General features: G+C 35.7%; 1 protein-coding gene across 1 annotated transcript in view; it reads left to right on the top strand.

Annotated features, from left to right (window-relative positions):
* PTPRN2 (protein tyrosine phosphatase receptor type N2) overlaps positions 1 to 21,005 on the top strand; it is a 632,217-nt gene that overhangs the window by 274,785 nt on the left and 336,427 nt on the right. The window contains exon 11 of the mRNA XM_039710389.1: positions 7,658 to 7,737. Coding sequence (XP_039566323.1) covers positions 7,658 to 7,737 — 80 coding nt within the window. The remainder of the gene's footprint in view (positions 1 to 7,657; positions 7,738 to 21,005) is intronic.

The following is a 21,005-nucleotide window of genomic DNA, read 5'->3' on the forward strand; positions in this document are numbered from 1 at the left end:
ATAAAGGCAGAGCAAATATGCATCTGTAGATGCAACTGAAAAAGCCCAATAAATTCCACTTGCAGTGCCTCCTTTGCCAAGGAAATATCTACCTCACAGCTGGCAGGGGAGCCTCAAGAACAAATCTTCTCATTGGTGTTCTCAGAGCTAAAGGAGAAGCCAAGAAGTCCTTATGAGGACAAGCAGGAGAGCTCTGGTTGTAGCACTCAGAATTTGGTGGCCTTTTGAACTAAGACTGTAGCAAAGTTTGGGGGTTTTTTTTGTCTTTGGTTGTGCTGCCTAATACTGATGCAAGAAATTTGTGTCCTACACGGATCCTATGAAAGCTCTCAACATTCTGAACCTGTACCTCTGTAACAACCCTAACATGTGAGTCATGCTCCTCATTAAGGATTGAAAGTCACTTGTGCAAGCAGAGCAAAGGGTGACTGTCATCCCAGCAGAGGAATTTTATATGTGCTTTCAGCCAGTTCCATTAACAACACAGGTGTGTACAGGGTGAATAGGGCTGAGGCCAGTAAAATGTACTGAAGGCTTACTGGGTGAATATGAAAAATGTCTGTTGTTTGCAGATACAAAGGTATAAAGAAGGATAATGGAAATATAAATAGAATGCTTTTTCTCTTTTTTATGGCATAAATTTTATCCTTTAGCTTAATCCTTGGGGAGTGGAAGAAAAATCACTGTACATTTAAGAAGCTTTTTGAGACCATTCTTCTACCCTCACAGGGTCCAAACACTTGTTTTTTTTTTTACCATAAGAAATTATAGCACTTGTATGGTATGCTCTTTTAAATACTGTAATTAAGAACCTTATTTGCATGGCAGGCAAAGCTGGCAACTTTCATGTACTCAGTGTGGTGAAAATGTCAAGTTTCATGGCTTGTGACAGATTAATAGAAAAATTATTTTAAAACTCTGCAAATTATTCATAGATATTGAGTAATCATCAAAAGTTGCATTTTGTGAAGAATAAAAATAGGGCAAACTGAGTGTAGCATCAATCTCTAAATTAAGCGTTGTCTCTTTTTTAAATAATTTAAATTGTAGGCTTAGCAAAATAATCTTCACCTCAGATGAAGCAAGTTGTAAAATCTTTAAAATACTCTTTCATCATCTTTTGCAATGTAAATTAGGATCAGTGTACTTAGCACAATTTTGATGCATATAGATTAAATGATTAATACAAAATTAATGATTAATGTAAAATAATTAAAGCTCCATCTTTTAGTATCCATATCAGAGACCCACCAGACATGGATTGCTGTTGTTGGAAAGTGTCCCTTTCTGGACCAGTCATCCCTTTCCTGTGACTTCAGTCTGGAAATTATTCTAATGACAGTAGTGTGTCAGGCATTTCATTATTTGAGCACCTTGTCGTGGCCTCTTCTCTGCCCCTGAAATGCTGCTCTGTGCAGTCACTCCTCAGTGCTTATCGTGTCAGGGGAGAGAAGAGGGCACAACAAGGTGTCCAAGGCCTTTCCTGAATTATGAAGAATGTTACTTGCAGAAGCAAATCTGGGTTGCAACCATCAAATCCAGACCTGAGTTTTCTTTCCATCTAGCTGCATTTGTGAGATGTGGTTGCTCTGAAACTGTCAGTCTTTCTAATCTTTGTGGTCTACCTTTGTGGTTCTGCCTCCCAGCTGCCTGGTGAAAACCCTTCTAATGAAATTCAGGTGGTGATAGGAAATTAGCCTCTACCTGGTGAGCACTGCAATTAGTGTCTTTACCTTAGCAGGGATTTTGCTTTTCTATCTTTAGGTCCTGGTCACTGTCAGACCAGGTGGAATGCCAGTACAAGTCTTTAACTTTCTCTCTCTATCCTGTGTTTAGTGCAAGAACACTTCAGAGAATGGTGCAAACTCTTCACCCCTACTGTATATGAAGGATATAAATATTTTTATATATATATATATATATATATATATATAATTAGTAATAGATTATATATTACTTGCTGTATTGCAGGATGTTCTGGAGCACTGTGCATCATTCTGCACTTTGGGGAGCATGTTGAGAGTTTCCTGAGAATGGCTCAAAAAACTCATTTTGCTAAAACAGAAAAAGATTTTTTTTAATTGATCACTGGCTGTCCATACATACCTGTCAATAGGAGTGTGAGAAGACATACAGCTCCACATTGATATTTCTGCAGTCCAGGTGCAAAGTGAAGCAAATCTTTGAACAGTAAAGATATTAAAGAGTGAGAGATGTGTGTCTTTTTAGTATTAAGTCTGTGTGATGATCAATAATTCTCTACTCAACTGTTCAGGGATGTTATTTTGTAGCAGGTCAGCACAACACATCCTTTGCAAGCTTTCTTCAATCTTTGAAGCTCAGTCAGGTACCTGCTTCTGCAATTTAAATACAGTATGATACATTGTTTCACAAAATAAATTCTGGTCAACAGTTCTGGTCAAAAATGTTGGTCAAACTTGAATCAAGTGGTCAATTGATTTACAGCTACTCTGAATATCAGAAGGAGAACTAAATAGCCATTAATCCATTCATGTATTATGTGTCAATGTCCAGCTGAAATTTTCTGCCTTCGCTTTTCTCTGTAAATCATGTTGTAGAAACATAATGTAGTACAAAAATGCCTCTGCTAATTATGTGCTTTTCTCCATTGATTTGATTTGACATAACTATGTTTATATAACTCTAAATATAATATATAAAACATTTACAGCAACACGAGCTTCTTAATTTTTTCCAAAATTGAGGAGGTGAAAAAGAGGCTTCAGTGCAATATAAACAATGGACATAAGCTTCAAATTCCTAAACACAGAAGGAATAGAAATGTGTATACATTGCAAGTCATTAGTTCAAGCCCACCAAACGTTTCCTGAGACAATTACCTTCACTGCTATAAAATTTGCTTTGCATAGTCCTCTGGAGCGTTACTAATTGCTTTTCTTAACCTCCAGAGATTAAAGGATTTTGAAATGAACATATAGACAAGTGGTGACTTTAATTTCAAATCTAAGCTTTATTAAGGCAAGCCCTGTTTTATTAAATAGGGTCATTAGGAGAATGTTTCATGTTGGAAATAGCCAATCCTAATCTCCTCATCTTCCTCCAGTCTTGAGAAATTGCACTTTGCCTGTATCTTAAAAATGAGATGCCACCTCAAATAATTTCCATCTGGCATCAGCTCTATGTCTCATTTCAAGAGTACACAGACCCATGTTGGCACTTGTTTCTCAAATCCTTTTCCACTAGGGGGTATGATAGACTGTGCCTGCATCCCTGAGCCAACACGCGGTGTGATCCTGCAGCGCTGGAATACGCGCACACGACGGGGAGGAGCAGGCGTGCAAAGCCTGCTACATAATTTATGGAGATTTAAATCCTGTCATTCATAAATATAATTATAACCTACGGCTTGAAAGTGATATGGACCTTGCCATATTGATCACGCTCCAGCTCTGTTTATTCAGATCATTCATTTGTTGACAGGGAAAATATGAGAAGAATGCTGTTAGTCGTAAAACAATTAACAAAAGGAAATACTTCTATTTTACACAAAGAATATTCTTTGTTTCTGTGTGTGCTGTGCACCCTCCCACCTTCAGATGGGAAATATAAACCCAAGGGGAGGGGATATTATTAAATCAGCAATCAACCTTCAAGTCATTTTGGTATAAACACTGTAATTATTTCATCTCTAGTAAACAGAATAAAAGGCAACAGCACATAAGGGTGACAATTTGCAATATGCTTAGAATGTCTTTGTTAAAAAAACTCTTATTATGACTGAAGGCAACATTATTGTAAGTAAAGAAAAAAAGTCAAAAGTTGTGACAGCCAACAGGGGGGTAATTACTTGGTAAAGTTCAAATAATAAATTTAGCAGGTCATTGCAACAGACATTGTATTTTGTGTGGGGAGAAGTCACTATTTATTACCCTTGAACTGCTTACCTTTATTAAAAATAATTGTAAAAAAGTATAAGGAAAAAGTGGTAAATACAATTACATTATATAGTCCAGATGCCGTCTAAATCTTCACTTACTTAAGTGAGTATAAGCTCAGGAAAAAAAATTACTACAGATTTACCTGGGGGTAGGTAATTGTAGTAGCATGCAGTTTAGGGGAAGTATAGACAAAAACTCCTGTCTAACATTCTTAACCTCAGTTGCAGCAGGTATAGTCCAGATGCCTTCTAAATCTTCACTTACCTAAGTGAGTATAAGCTCAGAAAAAATGACTACAGATTTACCTGGGGGTAGGTAACTGTAGTAGCATGCAGCTAATGAGAAGTATAGACAAAAACTCCTGTCTAACATTCTTAACCTCAGTTGCAGCAGATGCCAGATGTGGGTGAGGTTTCAGCCTGGTCAGCGTGGTTTCTGTGTGACTGTTTTCTCCTGCCCAGCTGGGTGAGTGCTGGCTGGGGTAAGGCACAGCAGGAGTGATGCCTCTGCTCCCCCAGCATCTCCCTCATCTGTGGGAATGGTTTGCTTCCAATTCATCAGCTTATAAACAAATTGAGCACCTCAGTGTACCCCTCTATTTAGAGCAGTTTGAAGACAATTGCCATTAATGTTAGCCAGGTTTCAGATGGTCTGATGCAGGAAAGCAGTCTCATCTACCCAACTCAAATTTCCTATCAGAGTTGTATTTTATACATCTTGAAACCCTTTTTCAGGCTGGTTGACCTCTTGTTAAAAAGTATTTTAAAAATAATTTGCACTCAAATAATTACTGGTTTTGTTTAAATGTTCTCATCCAAAACATAATGAACAGTGAGGAATTCCCTAAAGGGCATCTTTTGTTATTGAAATGTTTATTTATTGAGTGCTTTTGCCAGAAGCCCCCATGAGAAAAATCTCATTTTATGAGCTCCTGAAGCAGTCAGTTCCCAAAACATCAAGCAGAAATGCAATTTTGACCAAGTAATCTCAAGGTCTTTTGTTTGCTTTTAAATAAACAGAATGCCAATGTGCAAAAAGTTGTGACAAAAGCAGCTTTGTTTTCTGTATTTTGCAAATATTCCTAGTGAAGCCATGATGATGTGGTGCTCAGGTGATTTCTAACATACAAGAATTGAATTGCTACAGTAGAGGAAAACAATGTCCCAGAGCAACATATGAGTGGGTGTTTTAAATTATTCTGAGATTTTTTCTTTCCTGCAAAAGAATGGTCTTAACCCAGTATCATCCCACTTGCATAAGGAATTTTTTTTCCTTGCCCTGTTTTTTGTTTTCCCTGAGCAGTGAGAAGGAATGACAGTACTTGTGGCAACATTGATGTGAGCATGACTCAGATCTTCCCGTGTTCCTGGATTATCCAGGTGGAGTCGGTAGAGAATGGTGGGATGGTTGATGACAGGCTTCATTCCTTGGGAATCCCTGTCTCTCACTGCCTGGGCTGGGTCACTGAAATGATCCCGTTTTAATCTATGATTTTACTGATGCCAGGAAGTGCAAGGCTGCTGGGACTGGGGCAGGACAGGACAAGGGGGAGGAAGTGGGGAGTGGCTGAGAGGTAAAAATAAAACTTCAGGTAAAGGAAGGAGGGCAGGAAACTTTTTGTCTTTGCTGATAGAGCCAAAGTATAACTATATTGTGGTTGAAATTTTGTGTTTGTTCTAGGTTCTTAGCTATAATGGACTATGCAGTCAAGGTTTCGGGGGAGTATCTGAAATTGTTTTTTTTTTTCCCCTCCTATCTTGGTGATGCAAGAGCTGCATACTGTGGGGATGCTGCTTTTATTTAAAGCAGACTGCTAATGGCACCGTAGATATCTGAGCACCTGAGAGGAATCTCTTAGGTTGGCAGCACAGAAAGAAGGACAGTGCAAGATTAATTAGAGTCAGTGTTTGATATCCTAAAACAGGTGCATTTTATGGTTTATTATCTCAGGGTTAGTGACAGAACCGTCTGGATTTTTGTAAAGCAGTTATCTCAAAAAAAAAAAAAAGTACTTTGCAATTGTTGAGTGTTTTAATCTCTATTAATATGATGGTGACAAATGTTTTATACTTGCCTGGCATAGTTAAAAAGTGTTGATTGACCATTACTGACCAGGCTTTTGGAGTCCTTTAACAATAAAATCTGTTTTCTCTTTCTCCCCTCCCCCCAAGAGTACTTCAAGAAAAACGATTGATTTATGGCAGTCCCTATTAACTCCAGAATAAAATGTGTGCAGTGCATGCTCTGCTAGTAGAAGATGAAAGGATATTTCTTATTCTTACTCTGATTCCCTTTGTAACCTCAAAGCAAAGTCTTATAGTTAAGGAAAGGCTTTTTCTGTGTGAAATGGAAAAAGTTTAAAGGTATTTCTGTCTAGGATAGATGTGATGCAATTAAGCACACTTCATTAAGTGCTCTCCTTTCTATGATTTTAAGAGATGAACATGTTACTAAAAGAATAACTTCATACTTCATTTCAAGCCCTGCAACAAAATATTTTTCAAGTTATTTCTTTTATGCAGCAATTTTTCAGATTTCAGTCTCTCCTTAGCCACAGCCATAGGAAGTCAAAAGCTGTTACATGTACAGCTCCAGCCCATGCACTTCACCTTTTGAGCAGGGTTGCTCTTCATAGAATAAATACACTTTTTTTCACTGATAATATGAGTTAAAAAAACCTTGGGAACTTGCATAATACGTATTATGTAAGTAAACTTCTATAAAACAGTGCCAATTTTTGGTTTCCTTCAGATCCTCTACTCTTCTCCTCTGTAAATTCTTGCATTATAATTGGTATAGTCTTTTATTCCCCAGGAATTTTTCTTCAATAATACATTCACTATATTTTTATGTGTATTTTTCTTATATGTTTTGTAGATAAGTATTTAAGTATAGTTTTAAGGACATCACACCTGAAACTTCTTATTTCCTTTCATCAGCTGTACCTGTAGGATGTTTATTGGGATGGATGGAGAGTGAATGTAGCATTACTAATACAGATTTATTTTTCCTTGCACAATGATATTTTTTGGTGAAACCCTGAGTATATTGCCATTCTACATCTGGCTAATCAGTACCTTCTTCTGTAAATATCTTATAGATTTCAGTGCCATAAAGGATCACTGGGCTATAAGCAGAAAGGTCTTCACAGAGTCAAATAATTTCCTCTCAAAAATTGCTATCCCCTCTGTTGTTAAGTGATAAATACTTTGTGGTATTTTTCTGGTCAAAACCAGCTATTAGATCAGATATGTCCAGAATCTCTTCTCCACACATATTCTTGCAGAATATGATTAAGATAAATATTCTGAGTTTTTATATTGTCCCTCTGACTTGCGGTTGTGACAACAAGAACTGAAGTTGTGTTGATATTAGAAACATAAAATGTGAAAATACATGTAATCTTCTTTGGATGCTGAATTCCAGTGATGATCTCTGCTGTACTTCACCAAATAGCAATTTCAGTGCCTCCATTTTGCCATCTTCATAATAAGAATAGTATTTACAGAAGTGTTCTGAAGTTTAGTTAATGTCGTTGAAATTCTTTCAGACGGGCACAAAACACACACAGGAAACCACAAGAGGTATAAAAATGTATGCAAATGTAGCTAATGAAGCAAAAGGAAGAGGGCTAAATGGTGTCTTAATAGGTTCTCTTTAAAAACCTATTTTGATAAGGGATATTATGGCATGTCTCTTGATTATGAATCTTACATTTTTTTAATAATCTCTTTCAGCGTCCTGGGACCAGCTGTGACCTTCCGAGTGCACTCAAACCTCCAAAATATTTCAACTGCAGATGTTGCCAAAGAAGCAGGTAAGTCCTTGTCCTCCTTTCTCAAACTGTGACCACCCACATATTTGCTTAGCAGTCACTACCACTGCAAACAGCATGGACACATCTCGTTCCCCCAGAAGACTGACATTTAAAGGGAGAGAGACTTGAGAGGTGAGTGGCACATTAGAAATTGAAGTTTAACATCTTTAAGTCCATTAAAACTGTTTGAGATTTCCTTGGTTGTCAAGAAAATTAAATAGATGCTTGTCTTCAAATTTCAGTGTGGTGAAAAACTCTTCAGTGTTGTCAAAAGCTCATAAAAACACATTAGTCATTTGTAAAAGATGATCACTTTACTGATACTTTTTTTTCAGGGAACAAAAATGTTATGACACCTTAGCCTTATTTTCTGGAACAAAAAATGGTAGAAATATTCCTTTTTTGTTGTGCTTTTTTAACTGTTCCAATGACAAGTTAATCTTGGAAGTAAAGGTTTCCTTTCTAGAATTAAGCTGCTTCTGAGTAAGTGCCACTGTTCTAAGGACTCCTGTTGGTTCCTTGTCAGCTTGGCTATTAACTGTATTTGGGAGTTGTTGACTTGAAAAACCAATTTTTGCAAGGTGTCTGAATTGATGACTGATTTGTTTCCAAATTACTCAATTGATAGGTTTTAAAAATCAGAAGTAAATGAGTTGCAATATTGCTTGAAAACAGAAACAAGAAAAGTTCATGTAAATAAACACTGGGAGCTCCAATCTGTTCATTAACTTCTACTTTTGCTTCACCATGGATGAATTTAGTTACAGAAATAACTGAATTTAGTTACAGAAATAACTCCTAGGCCAGAACTTTCCTTTGCAGAACCCTTTGTATTGGAGAAAGATCTTTTTAACTGGTGATTAAAGAGTAGCAAGGGTCAAAAAATCCTAGATGTGTACTGTCAGAACTCCAAATTTACAATAAACGCTGAATTATGTGACTCATGACTGGGTATGATACATTTCCTGGGAAAAATGATTTTTTTTTTTAATAACAATGATCTTCCCTGTCTTGTAAAATTATTGACTCTCTCTGAAAGGAGAGTCAACAAATATGATGCTGTTAGTAGAGCCTGCATGGATTGCCAGAGGTTTTTGACAAGGTCTTCCCAGAAGTTTCTAAGGAAACTAATTGTTTCTTAGAATGTGGAATATAGAACAGAAAAATGGTGAACCATTAATTTGTTAGGAGGCAAGAAACAGAGATTAGGAAAAAAGTTTTTGTTTTCTAAAAGGCTAAGATAGTGAAAAAAATGGTGGAGGGATCTCTGCTTGAAGTGTAACATTCAACATACTTATAAGTCAATTAGAAAAAAGAGTGAGCAGGATGGTGAGAAATCCTGCTAATACTGAATTATTCACAGAATTAAAGGTGAAAGTTGATCTTAGAAATGTATAATAAAGCTGAGTGAATGGACTCAAAATGGCAGGTGAATTTCATTGTAAATTACTGTAAAAATTTTATATGGAGATAAAATAGCTTTGCATACAAGGTATACATAGTAATGTAGTTAGTGTAGTAATAGGTAATTTGATGAAAATGACAGTTCAGTCTCCATTATCAGTTGAACAAGGAAAAGTGTTTTTAAGAATTATTTGGAATGGAATAGAAAACAGAATAATATAATTTGTTTTTTCATAAATATGTCCTTTCCCTGTATTTAAATACCAAAAATAATACTGCTTCTCATACCTCAGAGAGATTTGAAATTCTGGTTGAAATGGAAAGATTCAGGGAAAGGCAGAAGGCATGACTGTAAGTATGGAATATCTTCCATATAACCAGTGGTGCAGTAAGGAAGGAGAAAATTTTGGAAATAAAAAGAAAGAGTATGGTATAAGGAAGGTCTGTCAGCTGTAGAGCTGCACAGTGAACATGGACAGGACTGTATAATTGCTTTTGCAATGCAAGAACACATGAAATTGGCAGCAGGCAGGTCTAAAATAAATCAGAATGCAGTTTATAATTTTCCAGTTGTGGATAATGAGGCTTACATGTATTCAAACATTTACATGTAAGGAAATTAATGGAATTGACATCCACTGAAATTTAGCAAGGCTGCAGAAATATTGTTAAGTCCATGAGGTTCCTGATATGCCTTGGCCTGTTCCTAACAAGCTGCTCTGAAAAGTAAAAATGCTATGACTTGTTTATTTCAACAAAAATCAAGATAAAACATTCTGGTTTTTCTTACCTCTGGAATCAAAGTAGCTGTTTTCTACTTCCTTAACTTAAATGCTGCTGAAAAAGTGGGGAGGTTCTGGGGACAAAGGGGACAAACCCACCTCAGAGATCCCTCCACCTCAGAGAAAGGGCAACAAAGTGTGAAGGATCTGGAACATGAAGCCTGTGAGGAGTGGCTGAGAGAGCTGGAGGTGTTTAACCTGGAGAAAAGGAGGCTCAGGGGAGACCTCATCACTCCCTACAACTGCCTGAAAGGAGGATGTAGCCAGATGGAGGGCAGTCTTTTCTCCCAGGCAACCAGCAACAGGACAAGGGGAAATGGCCTCAAGCTGTCCCAAAGGAGGTTCAGGTTGGATGTTAGGAACAATGCCACTGAAAGGGTGGTTAAGCACTGGAACAGGCTGCGCAGGGAAGTGATGGAGTCGTCATCCCTGGAAGTGTTCAAAACCAGACGTGGCCCTTTGGGCCCTCAGTGGCCATGGTGGTATTTGGTTAAGGCTGGACTTGATGGTCTTGGAGGTCTTCTCCAACCATAATGTTCTATGATTCTAAGAATTTCTGCAGTTCACCCATTTAAATTCATAGTTTATACAGTAATTTTACCTGCTCTTTATTACATTAATATCCCAAGCATTTTTAACTTCCCTTTGCTTAGTGAATTAAAACTTTCAGGTTTTGATGGCTACAGAAAGAGGTTTATAGGAGTTTTACATAAGCTTCTCTTGGTATTTCATTGTGGCCATAGTATTGTCATAACTAAACCTTGTGCTTGTCCTTTACATAAAAAAAAATTAAAAAGAGCTCACAATTCTATCCATCCCTCAAATATTTTAAATTTTAAAAGTATCTTATTTTTCCTTTCTAACTCATGCAGTTGCAGTGCTTGTCAATGTACTCACTAATCAGTTCACTTATTTTAAGCAAATGTCTTACTTCCAGATCTCTAAGCCAAAAATAAATTCTCTTAAAAAATCAACAGCAATATATCCTTACATAAGAAGTTTCTTCAGGCTCTAGTTGTAATTATAAATTTTTAAAGTCAACAGTGTCTTGAAGAAAAGCATTCCAAGTATTTAATTTACCAAGAGAAGCCAAAGGAGAATAAATCAATGCATACTTCCAAGGTAGGCACAGGTAAATGCATAATTCCACGCTGTACTGCTATTAGGGAACTTGACATCCCTCCAGGAGCTTGGAAAGCAGATCTTGTTTACAGAAAATGAATAGACCAAATGGACAGAAGAATTTCACAGTCTGTCACGTACTTAGAAATGAAAATAATTTGGAAATTGAGGTAATCAGGTGTCATAATAAATATAGGAATGTAAATTATTCAGACTTGCAAAAAGGAATCTATTTGTGCAGGTGTTATGTACATGCAAGTGCCACTGATAGCCACAAGAACAGTTTCTGTGCAGCAGTTTGGTCTTATTATTCATGTAGCATATATTTTTGTAACCAAAATGGATACACTTCATATTTTCCTTGCACTATTTAAGGCTTAAATATAGGGAACTATATTTAAAGTTTTCCATCCTCCTCTGGGGAGTTTGAAACATGTGCAGGTTAGAGAAGATATGGGACTATTTAGCAACTATGTAGGGAGGTGAAGGACTTAAAATATCCACTAAAAAACAGAGGTGTGGAAGTATGATAATAAAAATGGTTGCCTCTGTTGTCTTGGAGTTTGAGATTTATTCTTCTTGGTGCACAAATGACCTGTCTTGAAGTAAAGTAAACTCTCTAAAATCCTTTAGAGACATTCTTGCTGATAAAACCTTTTTTTCCCAGTAATTCACAGTTCCAGTTCTGTGTAAATGTTTTGATTACTTTCGGTTGGTTGTTTTTGTTTTTTTCAGTTTCTAGGGCTATATAATTATATGGGGAAGCTGACAACGGAGTAATTTAAAATTGTGAATAGTTTGCTTTCTCATGTTAACAATGCCTTTATTTGTTCTAGAGCAGGACACCCAACATTTTGCCAGCTTCACACTCTTTGACATTCAAATGATAGAATATATCTTTCATCAAGTAGCTGTCCTCTGGCCTATTTCTGTTTAATAAGTCAGATTCAGTGATGCAATGCAATTTAATCTCAATGTCTTGAAGAAATAAACTTTCTCAACACAATGAGTTACCTGCTCTAGGAGTAATTACAGTTGGCACGACATCATTTAGACAAACAAATGTTATTTCTTTTCTCTTCAGTTTAAAGGTCAGGAGAAACCTAGCAGAGAACAATTATCAGTAAGATAACTGTACATAAAATTGTAATATATTTGATATAAAAATGAGGAATGAAATTACTTTATGTGTAGTCCAGAATCCTACCATTTAGGCAAGGACAGTGATAATTAGAAAAGTGGAAACTTCTGAAGTTTCCTAGCAAAGAATTTTGGCATGAGGTCCTGGAATGGTCATATATATTCTGTACACAGGAAAAAGTGATGTAGGAGACAAGTTTTGGATGCTCAGCATCCAAAACTGATGCACAGATGCTCAGCACTGCTGAAATGCATTTTAGTGTTTGAGTCATGTTTACATTTCTTTTTGTATTGTATTGAAGTGCAACATTTTAGGTGTTCAGGTGAAGACTGGAAAGCAAAGGGCTGTGCAGTGCAGGCATGGTAGTGATGGTGACAGACAGCACAATGAAAGGCTGTGCATGACCAGATAATAGGGAATTAATAGGTCTTGAGTGCAGGTTCTTTGCCTAAGATACATTGTGATACACACCAGAATGGAAAGTCAGAAATTTCAATTTATTTAATTTATATATAGGAACAGAAAAGTTTTCTTTTTTTTTTTTAATTTCCATAATTTTTAAGTAATCCATTGGTTTGGATGATTTTGTGGTTAGATTTTTTTTTCCTTTTTGGTTGGGGCCTTTTTTACTTTTCTCTTGCCCTGTTGTTGAAATTCATATTTTCACACTGTGCATGGTCTAAAGGGAACTATTATCCTGACTTAGAGAGTAGGTTGTTGACTCATATTAACTTCTTGTCTAAAAATCATTTCTCTGTGAGTGATTTAATTCTGAAAATAAAACATCACAAAATCAATTCTGCTGAAACACAAAAATGCAAAATAACAATAATGTATTGTTATTCAAATATTAGTGCATTATGCAATACACCAGGCTGATTTGAATAAAGACACAGCCTCAAAGTTATTGGAATATATTAAAAAACATATAGAATTTCTCAGCAGTTTTAAATGACTGCAAATGATTAAATCTGTGATCTTAGAGATTTTGAGATTTAACATCTAAAAATTTTGGTCATGTCCCAGCTGAGCTGAAATATCCATGACAAAAAATATGCAATAAAACTTTTTGACATTGAATGTGAATATTTTTGTTGAGGTTGGCAGCTCTAAACAGACAAAACACCATCCTTAGCTTTTAGCATTCAACAGTCTTTTTGAGTTAAATGAATACTTCAGACCCCTTAGAGTTAACTTACCCTGCATATTGTTTTCAGCTGCTGGTGTCTGATTGGTCTGGAGTGGTCCAAGGTGTCATAGTTCTGCTCTTAGTTAGGATGACTAAAAGGCCGAGCTCTTTGTGAGCCTGCATCCATTTGGTGAAGAAAGTATTTATGCTTTATTCTGCCTCCAGTGTACTGCTTCTCTTGCTGACATCATGAAATTTGACAGTATTTTTTTGTGCTGGTTTCCTAATAACATTGTTTTTCATGGTGACTGTCAGTGCAGGAGATATGAATTCTGTGTCATCAAAAGGAAGAAACTTCAATTTCAAAAAGCAAAGTCATTATATCCAGCCTTGGTTTTCTTGTTGACTCTTCCCGTAAGCTTTACAAGTCTTGTTAGAAGGCTCAGTAAGATGAGCTCTTGCTTCAGGCACCAACATGTCCATGCTGGCAGAGTGTCTTTGTTCCTTTTTCTACCCCACAACTGTAAGTAATGATGATTGTTTTGAAAGTAATCATTGGTCAGTCACTGTCATAATTCAGCATCATGGACTAAAAAGAACAAGTTTGAAGTCTTCAGGTGAATTCCTTCCCTCTATCTGGGTTTTTGTAGACTGTGCAATAAGATGTCTTGCTCTCTGAAATGGTAACAAAGAGTGTGTCTGTGAATAATTTGAAGTTCATCTTTGAAGAGAATTGAGAGCTTCTGTGTCAGAAACTTTGAGCAATGTAGCCAGGAGGCTGTGAGGTTCATCTGATTTTACTTGCCATGTCCCTGGTTTGAGTAGGATTACAATTCTTTGGTCTATAATGTGAAACATAAAGATTTGACAGGTCTTTTTCTGTTCCTACCCCTCTTAAGTTTTTTGGTATAAATCCTTATTTCTTCTACTCAAGCCTCCTTAGTTCATATTGTCCTTTTTCACCTCCTGAGCCCTCTGTAGTGGATTGATTTCCTTTCACCTACTCTATCATCAAATCTATCTGAATTATTTCCCTCAAATCCGTCCATTGCTGAATAAAGGATGTCATTATGGTTTTGAAGATTATTCAGAAACTGTACTGTCTCCTGCAGTACCAAATGTCTGATACAATAATTAATGAGTTTTCAAGATGGCATTTCTTTCCTACCATGTTCTTCTGTTGAAAAATAGAACAAGTGAGAAGTGTTACTGTTCAGAAAATGTGTCTCAATCCTGAAGAATAACAAGAACCTTCAGTTATGACTCTTCTCCATGGACTTCCTTCTAATTATGGTATTCATTGCTGTGAATAGCAGGGGTAGAATTCATTTGAACATACACCCCTCTCCTCTAAGAATAACTGTGAGGTATCTAATTTTAGAATATTTCTTGTCTTTAAAACCACTTTCTGTTTTAATAGAAAATTGCAGAAGTTCCTTCTGTTCAACTTATAAAGTCATGTCATATATTCCAGCATAAACCCTTAAATACAGCTGCTTATTGGGAACTGTGAAGCTTCTTAATAATTTTGTAGAACTGGGGAGGAAAACAAAAAGATTAAACCCTTAAATACAGCTGCTTACTGTGTAAAGCTTCTTAATAATTTTGTAGAACTGGGGAGGAAAACAAAAAGAGCTAATTAGCATTATGTAGTTAATAATCTTTAATTTAAAGCAATGATAGTTTATGCTGTTGCATTCTCATGCCTCTTATTTACACCCATTAATAGAAAACTGTCAATTAAACTAATATAAGGAGAAACACACCATTGGTGTAGAGTAGATATTAGAATATTGTGGAATACAATAATTATTAGCTGAACAACAATATACCAAATGTTCAATGGAAATACCAGAATGGAAGCTTAGATTGAAACCCATGTATTTCTGTTAGGTGTTTTTTTCTGAAATCTATAAGCAGGCCTGTGGAGACTGGTAAAAATAAGTCTTCTATTTAAGTAATTTATGTTGTGGTTTAGAGGTTAATAGAGATTTTTAAGCTGAATTTTTTAATGAGCCCTCTAAATGCATTTTAATAGTGAGAGTAGAATTCATCTAAATCTGTTGCAGCTGTCTAAATGTTAGGCATTTATTCAAAAATAGTTGCCTAGATTGCCTCTACATGCAAAGAGAAATGATAAATTATATGAAGTGATATTTGTCATAGGTGAGGTGGGTAAAAGTTTGAGACAGAAATCATCACTAATGTCCACAGACTCAATGAGACATCTCTACATTCAAAGAGAAATGATAGATTATATGAAGTGATATTTGTCATAGGTGGGTAAAAGTTTGAGACAGAAATCATCACTAATGTCCACAGACTCAATGAGACATTGTTGATGATAGAGCTGCCATACATAGATCCTGTATGTAGATCTGGAGAGATTGGTGGAAGTCAGGATGGTAGAATTTAGTACACTGGAAAGCTTCTTCCTGTAATTGCTGCTTGGTAACATACTTAAAAATATATTTTTTTTCTATTGATAGATCTCTTAAAGTCTCCTGGTGCAAATCCTGATTTCTTCTACATAAGTCTCCTTTATTCATATTGTCCTTTGCTAACATACTTAAAGCTCTTTAAGAATTCAAAATTAATTTAAGAGCAAGTAAAAATATAAACATTTAAATTTTGATGAATATTAACACTTGTCATACTATTAAATAACCAAATTCCTGCAGCAGGCTTCTTCACACGTACAGAGTTGATAATCCCAGATGAAACTGCCCTATGGTTGGAGTGCAAAGTGGTTTTTTTCAAGCCACAGAAATCTCCCAATACATTTTTGATATGGTAGTGAAAGGTCTTTTTCCATTTAAACTTGCTACAGATTTCCATGCACAGATGTTTGAAACTGACCTGTACATTTTATGTGTAGGACAGTTTTCAGTTGGTGCAAATTAACAAATAGCTGCTCTAAAATCCATGGAACGGAGAGTGTGTGACTGAAACAAAACACTTTTATTTTTGCATAGCAGCAGTACTGGGGGTCCCCCTGTGGACGTAGCATCAAAAAGTCCCCATACTAAAATATTTGAGAACTAATTTTAGTTCTGAGTTAAAGCAAGTAGAAATCCCCAACCCCAAGACAGTTGTCTAATGTTGTATCTCACCACATTATTTAGCCAAATTGCTTCTATTTCACATTTTTATGAGAAGCAGCATATTTTCCAGGAAAATTGAAATATATATATATGCAATATGACATATACAGCAATAATAAATACAATTCCAGACATCTCTGAATGTTATAGTCTTTTAATAATGTTTTATGCATTTTTGTGCAGTACACTTAAGAAGCTATCTCTGTTTACAGCAGATCCCAAGCATATTAAAACAAATTATTTAGGAATGCAACAGTTAGAAGAAATCTGGTAATGCAAGTATACACCAGGCAGCTTTTATATAAAGAATAGTTTGGCTATGTAATCTTTTTTGATGATTATGTAACTTTCTAGGTAAGCATAAAGAAGGGAATTAAAGACACTCTGATTTAGGCCAGATAGCACTGTAACCTCATCTTTACCTTGAAAAGAACAGTCAGTACCTTTTTCCCCCTATTAGACAGATTGATTACTACTTCTCAAAATGTAGAACAACAAGATTAACCTAACGATTTTAAACTGTGCATGCAAATAAACACTAGGCACCATGTGGAACAGGGATAATGTGGAACAGATAGTGTTCTATTTCAGTTGGTACAAATAGGAAAATAGACTTTATCTGATGTAACTAAATATTCTATTTTTAATATATGAAATTGGATGATTAGCAATCTTGTGATTTTAATTTATAGCTTTCATATCAGCCAAAGAATAAAAATTGTGAGTGAGAGCAGTGCCACTTCAGGAGTCTATGAAAAATAGTTGTTATTTAAAGCACAAGAGAAAAAAACAGAAAATCAATATACTCATCTGAGAATCAGGTTGTTTTCCCTTTTACCTGGAGCAAAGTAATAACATGAAAAGGCCCTTCTCCAGAAGTGTGGTGTTTTGGTGCAGTGTGTAAGGACAGCTGCCCTGAACCTGGCAGCAATTTGTTCTCTTGGTGAAACACGATTCACAGGTTGACATCTTGGGAAGGAGGCACAAATGTGACCCTGGATGAAGGGGCAGGTGGGGGTTTCTGGCTGAAAAAGGCTTAGTTAGAAGGTCCAGGGGCTTCACATATCATCTGTCTTGAAAACAGGCACTTGCATGACCTTCTGCTGCTGATAGCTCGTGGAGGGATGTATCTGAGAGGGAAAGTAATGAGCTCTTGATAGTGGGACTAGGAATTGAGAGCTTTGGGAGAGTTTTTGAAGATAAGAGAAGTTTTTTGGCAGTGCTCACAAGGGCACACTTGTCAGCAGTGATCAGACCTGTGTGTTAACATTGAGTTCATTTTAAGCAGTCTTTCTTCTATGGAGTGAGGGTTCCTTCAGCAGATGCTACTCCTGCCTGAAACTGCGCACAATTGTTAGGGAATGTTGGGACTACAAGGCAAGGGACTCGATTTGCATGAATTGTTTGTTTTCTGGACTATCTATGGCCAAAGAAGGGGAATTTTTCCTCCTTGAGTTTTATCCATTCTGACATGCAAGATAAGATTAAGTTGAATTTATCACGGTTGATCTTGTTCTTCTTTGGGGATGATGTTTTCCATTGTCTGTCAAAAGTTGTTTTCAGGATTTAGAGATAATTGACCATTGTAATAATCTGCTAATACTTAAATCTTTCTAGAATTACCTAGTCGCCAGGAAAATATTAAATCCCTTTGTTAGTTTTAAAAGATATTTTCTATAAATTTGAACTTTCCAGATTAAGAGAAATTGTATGAATTTATGTTGGCTGAAGTCAGAAGACATCTCTAGAATTAATCTAGCCAAACATTTTTCAAGTAATACCTGTAAATTCTCTGCAGCTTAGTTTTCTTAATTGTAAATCTGAAATATGAACAGTAAAAGGCTTTTTATGAAAAGAAAATAAGCTATATTATATAAGTTAATTCAGAGGATAGGTAGTACCATCACTGTAGGATAATTATGATCATTTTTCTCTGTGCTGCTTCTGATGGTTTTAAATATATTTTTCCTGGTTGCATCAATGCAACAAAATCAGGATGACAGCAGTCATAAAATGGTTTTGGTTGAAAAATCCATCGAGTAGGTTATTTAGACTGTCCCCCAGAATTGAGATGGGATTGGCTGGCAGGAGATCATATAGCAAATATTTGATAGTCTGTTGAAAAAAAAAGACCAAAAAAAGACAGATGAGAAAAAAATGTATATGCCAAAATCCAGAGGGTGCCTCTTGGCAAAGTTTTATAGACATTTTAGATCAGTAACAAGAAAAGGTAGGTAGCTACACCCCATTACTCCTTCCTAAACAGCCAGGTAATTACTTTTGGCATTTTGACAAGTGTTTGCTGGAGTGAAGGTCAAAGCTGTCAGCAGAGAAGATCTATGCTAATCTGCTCAGCTGGAGAAGTCTCAGGTAGCTAATGTTTTGTAATTAGAAGTTGTGGAAACCAGTTTTCACTGTAGTTTTGCACTGAGCATAAGCAAACTAATAATACAGAGTAATTTCATTTATCAGAGTTCACAAAAATTAACTAAATAGGTGCTTAGGAATAAACATCCAATATAAAATTGGAGAAATATGGGAAATCTGTGGTACAGAGTAAATGTATATTTGTATGCATTTATATGTGGTATTGTATATATGTGTGTGTGGTATTGTTTTATATATATGTGTATACACATATATTTATCAGACGTTTATTATGCATGTGTGTATTTGGCTGTACTTGTACACAGAGATAAATAATGATAATACTTTTAATTTACATTGAAAAATATTAATAAAAAGAAGATAAAGGGAAAGGGGAAGAGAAAGGAAAGGAAAGGATGCAATTATTCTACTTTAAATAGGTGATAGAAATAAAAAAAATTACTGGAAATTTCAAATACATGAATGCAAAATTTCAATTCAATACATGCAAAATATTCCCATTTTTCTTGTGAGCATTTTCACTTAATCCAACACTACTCTGTGAGTGGATTTGTTTAATTGAGAGGGTTGTAAACTGCTAAAGTACTTTAGCAAGGTATGAGAAAATATGAAAGAAAAACCCAAGAAAATAATTGTATGAATACAATTATGAAAACAATGAAGATTTTTATAATATGTGTCATTTTGTTTATAGTGTTGATTGTCTTTTCCTGGTGTTATATTCATGTCTTTATCAGACTAAACTAAAAATTATTCTCGCTTATCATGGTGTTCTTTGTGCTACTGAAAGCATCTGTATTGTATGTGTGTATATATATATAAATATATATATATATGTATATAAATATATGAGACAGAAACAGGGAAGGTTTCAGAGGAGTTCAAGGTGTTCAGCTGTGCTCCTAAACTCCAGACAGCCCCTCAGGTCTGCAGTGATTTTACACACAATTAAGTGTTCGTTCACTCTAATTTTGCTTCATGAACTAAAATACCCAATATAGGTATTTGGTGACCATGAAATTCTTACTGTATGTGGAGAAAGAATGCAGACCATCAAAAAGTAATGGTTTGGGACTGATTGCTGTGCACTGTGGAAATGGAGGTAAGAATTTGATGGCAAAATCTTAGACCTAAACCTAATGAGAGAAGGTTGCAATATTTCAGTGGTTGCAGTTGGAGCTGGAGTAGAACTTCATTGGTAGCAGTCAAAACACACTGGGTTTTGCTGAGTAGTTTTTAACCTTGATCAGCTCTGCTGCACAAACTGTTGAACTGTTACCAATCAAGAGCCACGGGGCTGCAGCACTGAGGAAAATATTCCTTTGACAATTTTTGCCTTTATATATAATCCAGTGCAAAAAGAGATACAGCTTTAAACCTTCTAAAGAATAGTAGGTTAATCTGAAACATAGACTTTAATTGAGAAAAAGATTTTTTTTTTCTTCTGGATTTCATGATTGAGGTTTTATAAGAGATGATTAAGCCTTTTTCAACTGTTATATAATTTCAGGGAACCCACAACACAACTGATTTTGGAAAGAGATCAGAAAATCCTTCATTTTTTTCCTCCCCATCCTTACTTCTCTGAATGCATTTTGTGTATTGTATTATTCTTTCTGATATTTCTTTCCTTGGCTTTTTTCCTCTTCATGGGAATCCCCATGTATTCATTCTCTTCATTCATTTAACATCTTGAGGGTATATCCTGCACCCATGTGCTGCAATTTAGCTTTGAATCTCACTTAAACATTAATGGGAAACGTGCAGCTAAAATCAACCACACTGGGTCTGGTTACTACCCTTGGCTCTAAAATGGGTTTGCACAGAATATAATTTCCACTTGAGAACTGGGAAGTCAGAAAATTTAATATTTTATATTAAATTAAGAGTATTTTAATATTATTTTTAATGTCTTTCAGATTGAGAAATCCACCTGATATAGAACCTGTTATTTTATGTTGCAACTTAATGTTTTTAATTTAATGCAACTTAATGTTTTCACATTTTAGGCAAGTAAGTTGTTTTCACTTGGCAGTTCCAAAGACTCTGCTTTCTTTAAGGTTTAGTAAAAGATGTTACTAACTATTTTTTGTTGGTAAGTTAATATCTTTTTAACTTTATGTTGAAGGATCAGATGTCCCTCTCAGGTTTTCTGATCCAAGCATGGGTGTACCCAAACATTAGCAATGGTTTTCTCA

This window comes from Passer montanus, unplaced genomic scaffold (assembly GCF_014805655.1).
Source record: "Passer montanus isolate IOZ18808 unplaced genomic scaffold, ASM1480565v1 scaffold10, whole genome shotgun sequence".
Taxonomy (NCBI): Eukaryota; Metazoa; Chordata; class Aves; order Passeriformes; family Passeridae; genus Passer; species Passer montanus.